Below are 5,074 nucleotides of genomic sequence, written 5' to 3' on the forward strand. Positions count from 1 at the left end.
TCCACATTCATAACGGCCCTCTGAGGGAAACCGGAACAACAATGTGACACACCTGGTTTCGAACCTTTGTCTTAATCGTCCAAATCCTTTGAATTTCTGTGAAAAAAAAAAAAAAACTAGTTGGCTGCTGATTATTAAATTAAATGTGAGCGGAACACTTGTTAAATCTATTAATATTTTGCTGGACTTTCCCAAATTTTATCATTATTGTTTTGGCTTCTCTTTTAACATGTATGTTGCAATGAAAGGAGATGCTTGAAGGCTATATTTAAGTCGAGTTAGAACTAAATCTTGATTTGCGCCAGTATTCATCAGAAAATTGCGGAAATTACGAGTTTTCTCAAAAGAAAAATTGATTCTCAGTAGCTCATGTTGACAAACTTACACTTATTTTGGCAGCTTTGACGACAAGCTGCCTCCAAATCTTTTTCTCCTTCGCCATCGGCTTTAAATGAAGAATCACGACCATTTATCAGCAATATTTAAAAATACAGCTTTATCCTACCTTTATTTTATCGATCATGTCTTGCGTGAACACTCCTTTCTCAAGCAGGCGGTCAAAGAGACTTGATGGCTCCAAACTAGTGACAATATCGATCCTGTAGCGGCGAAGAATCGCCTTGTGACCCTCCTCCATTCAGCACTCTCATATAACGTATGATTTAAACAAAAAAAAAAGGACAAAAATCAAGTAAAGTGGATACTTTTATGACACCGTGTTGTGCCAACCAGGTCTCCAACTTCCTGGTTTCCGGGTACCGTCAATGACGTCACCTTAGTTGTTGCTGTTCTTCTTCTACTACTTATTGTCCGGTAGACTCGTCACTGTTTAGTGTTTTCTGCCCTCAATCGGTGACCCAGTGGTACTGTTTTGTCTCGTCTGTTCACCTTATTCCCTTATTTCTATCAAGCAGACATCACTTTTAGGTCATTTTGTCACTTTACATATTTGTTGGTTTGCAGAGAGTAGTTTCACCATATGGAGCCCTCGTCCGTTTTAAAAAAAAAAGCCATAAGTATGGTATTTTCAGTTAAAACTGATTTATGAAATGTCAGTGACTTGCCTTTTCCCCCCCTCTCCAAAATTAAATATCGATACGATATCATCCTCCTGGGGCAGTAAATCCAAATGCAACAACAAAGAAAATAATGAGATGGTTCCCGTTCAGTCTAGCCCTGACTTGCGCTTGGTTAAAATGACAAAGACAAGGCACAGTGGTTCAGCTGGTAAAGCGTCGGCGTCACAGTTCTGAGGTCCCGGGTTCAATCCCGGACCCGCCTGTGTGGAATTTCATGTTCTCCCTTTCCTCCCGCATCCCAAAAACACGCAACATTAATTGGAGACTCTAAATTGCGCCTAGGTGTGATTTGTGAGTGTGGCTGTTGTCTTGTCTCCATGTGACCTGCAATCGGCTGGCAACCAGTTCAGGGTCCGCCCCATTGACACCTTCAGCACCTCCCATGACCCTCGTGAGGATATGCGGCAAAGAAGCTGGCTGGATGTTTGCAAAGTTCCGTCAATTTGTAGTTGAGTCTTTCTCCACTTATGATTCTGCTTTTGTACACTTTGATTTCGAGCTCCAGGCTACCATTGTGATCCTCTGCGGTGTTCTCAGTCACCTCACGATTGTTTTGGTTTAACAGGAACCACAGCATTGGACAGGGCCCATGTGTGAATAATGACCACCTGATTTGTGATGATTTCACAATTGAGTGATCTCCAGGATTTTTCGAGAGACTTCAGACACCGTTCCATTGGCAAAACATTTCACATCCTTGACAGCTCCATCATCTATTAACATTTGGGGTACCATTTTTTTTTTTTTTTTTAATACGTATGATTTAATGTCACACCTTTCAGTGGTGGTGGGGATGAAGCAAAATATTCCCTATGGCATTATAACAGTTGTATGAGCTATTGTTTTGTGTGCAGTTAAAATTAATTTTGTACATATTTGACATGGAAAAAAAATTTTACTCCACTTTCTTTTTGACTACAGACTTGAATCTTTTTTTTTTTTTTTTTTTGCAAATGTTTTTGTGCTTCTACCCAAGTACATTTAAAATTTAGTTTCCATGGACCTGCCCCACAACAAGTCGAGTACGTCATCCATGCATACACAACTGAGTAAAATAAAATGCAAAATTCGACCCTGCCTCCACAAAAACAATGTCCACCATTTTTTTTTTTTTTTTACTAAAAGAATAAATTTTATTTCAGCACTGTAAGTCATTTCCCAACCAGTACAAACATGACTGCCATGGTTGTCTCTTTCTAAACCATTCCTCCTCCCCTTTCATCTGAGATTAGACCACTAACACCCAGACAAAAAAAAAAAAAAAAAAAACAAATGTCAGACTTTTTTTCTCCCCCCCTTCTCATATCTTTCCACAAACACTCTGGTGCTTCCATAATGCTAACAATGACAAATGATACCAACCATAATTATAACAGCAATAATGATGATGATAATATCTCTATAACAATAATATCATGGATATATTTGAACCCTTTTTCTTTTTTGCTGCACAGGTAGTTTCGGCGGGTGGTCCTGGGTATTGAAGTGGATGCTGAAGGCATGTTTGAACAACGTGGCGACAAACGCCCCACGCTGATCAAATCGAGCACCTTTGCAGGGAGGTTCTGGAGCGGGGGGAGTGGGGGTGGGGGAGGGGTCTTTGGGGGTAACGGGCGGAGGGGACGCGGAGTTTATTCGTCCGGAGTTACGAGCGCTCCCGAGGGGGGAAGTGGCAGTGTAGAGACAGACCGATCGGGACCTTTTACTGAACCTGGACGACGCCGTGATAATCTTGCAGATTGATCAAAGCAGGTACGAGCAAGACGAGCGGAGGTTCTTTTTCCACACTTACGTTAATACTGTTTTACGATGACACTGCGCAGCACTTTAGCCTGCCTGACACCCGTCGGTCAGGCTTTTCAGGGAGACTCCCACGTATCTTGGGCAATGAGATTTGGTGCCCCGCGTCAAATTTTCCGTGTCGAACATCTGAAAAATTTGGGAATGGGTAAATTCAATCCTGTCCCTGACTTTTTATTTCTTACTCTACAAAATAAAATCAAACACAGCCTGCACCGTAAAATGCTCACCATAGCGGAAGGGAAAAGTAACATTATTATTAACTTGATACGCATTTCAATTTCCAGCCATCTCCAAGCTGTTTTTCGACGAAAACTGGCCTACTTTGGTGTGAACCCGTGGGGGTGGATTAACTTCAAAAAAAATCAAGGGGAAAGGAAAAGGGATGCTACCGAACCGAGTTTTTTTTTTTACTTTTTATTTCCATTTTTCTTAAAATCGGTGTTCGTTCCCATGTACCGGATCTGACGTGCATGCGCAGCGGGTCCGCACAGCCTCAATTCAGTCAATGTGGAACTCTCAAACGAGCACTCGGCATTGCTGTTCGCATACTTCCTCCCTGCTTCCCTGTCTGTTTTCGTCTCTCTAACGGCCACACCGTTGCCTCAATCTGGTCACATAAACCACACTGCGCACACACACACAAATATATATATATGTGTGTATGCATTCATATATGTATATATGCATACACAAATATATGCATATATATTTATATATATACACACACTCACATGCGCACACACATACGTATATGCGCATATACACGTATATACATATATACATATATGCGCATATACACGTATATACATATATGCGCATATATACACACAGACACACACACACGTGTATGTGTGTATATATATATATATACACTCACATGCGCGCGCACACACACACACACGGATATATATACGCACATATACATATACGTACACACATACATATGCATTTCATTCATCCATACACTCGGGTAACGCTGTCGACGTTTGCAAGTGGTGGGTGACGGACTACGGGAGGGGTTAAAGGGGACGCTCGGTGTACTTTGGTTCTCAGGCGAGACGTTCCGCTGCTTTGTGCAAGGGCGCAGAGTTCAGCTTCGATCGACCACAAAATTATCATCAGGGATATTATGAAAATCAACAGTGCAGACAATGGCTCTCAATCAATACCGGGCAATATTTACTTACGTACAATAATGATGAAAACTGTCTAAAGAAGCCATATAAAGGTGAGGAAAAAAAAAATAATAATAATCGCAATTATTACAGTTCAAATCTCTAGGTTGGCTAAGCGTATTTCAGTACTAACTGAAGCAATGGTTGAAGGATTAGATGTAATAACATTAAAATAGTAAGAAAAAACATTTGCACAACTGAATTTTAACAGTTTTTTTCAGATTTTTTTTTCTTCAAACTCTGGCTAGATACATACAGAAACTGATTATTAACGTTAATATAACCTTTACTGTTAGTTGGGTTGATTAAGGGGCAGGGGGCAAGCCTAGAAAGAAAAGGAAAAGGCCGCCGATACAAATGATCCTAGGGGTACAGTACAAGCAAGGAGAAGTGGAGGGGAAAGAGAAATTCATGGAAGATTATATCATCGTGTATGTGTGTGTGTCTACTAGAAAACTGCCAGATGTGACAGTGTGGTCCCCACGAAGGAATCCTTCACTAGCTGCGAGGCAAACCGGATCAAAATTGCAAACAAACTCTGTTAAAATGCGATGTTTTTTTGTCAATATTTTTGGTTTAAAGGGGTCTTGAAAGACGTTTAAAATAACATAAGTCATGTAAAAAAAAAAAAAAAATCTTCAGTTGTACACACGTGTTTTTTTTGTTTGTTTTTTTTCCATGACGTGGAATCAGGGGAACCTTAATCCTTTGTAATCATCACTTCGTGGAGACCAAGATGTGTGTGTGCGCGCGTGCTGTGGAAGATAAAGAGCAGAGCACAGAAAAAGAAAAAAGTGTTGCAGTCGACGAGGGGGGGGGGGGGGGGGATTGAATCGAAGCTGGGGAAGGGGTGGTCGGGTTAACAAGCATAAAAAAAGTCTCACTAATCAAATCTAACAAACGAAAAAAAAAAAAAAGACGAGGACAAAAGAGGGACACTAAATTATGTCGTGTGTTGCCGTTTGAGCAATAACTAGCTATGGTGTAACTCAGGGATTAACATCTACGTATATGCAA

At 40.8% G+C, this 5,074-nt stretch overlaps 1 protein-coding gene across 7 annotated transcripts in view; it reads right to left on the minus strand.

Moving 5' to 3' along the window:
- casp9 (caspase 9, apoptosis-related cysteine peptidase) overlaps positions 1-773 on the minus strand; it is a 13,144-nt gene extending 12,371 nt beyond the window's left edge. For all 7 annotated transcript variants that reach the window (XR_009798680.1, XM_061845169.1, XM_061845138.1 and 4 more), the window contains exon 1: positions 506-773. Coding sequence is in view for 6 of the 7 variants with exons in the window: in XM_061845169.1 (XP_061701153.1) it covers positions 506-637 (132 nt within the window). In the remaining variant the exon portion in view is untranslated. The remainder of the gene's footprint in view (positions 1-505) is intronic.
- Positions 774-5,074: the final 4,301 nt, after the last annotated feature.

This window comes from Syngnathoides biaculeatus, chromosome 2 (assembly GCF_019802595.1).
Source record: "Syngnathoides biaculeatus isolate LvHL_M chromosome 2, ASM1980259v1, whole genome shotgun sequence".
NCBI lineage: Eukaryota > Metazoa > Chordata > Actinopteri > Syngnathiformes > Syngnathidae > Syngnathoides > Syngnathoides biaculeatus.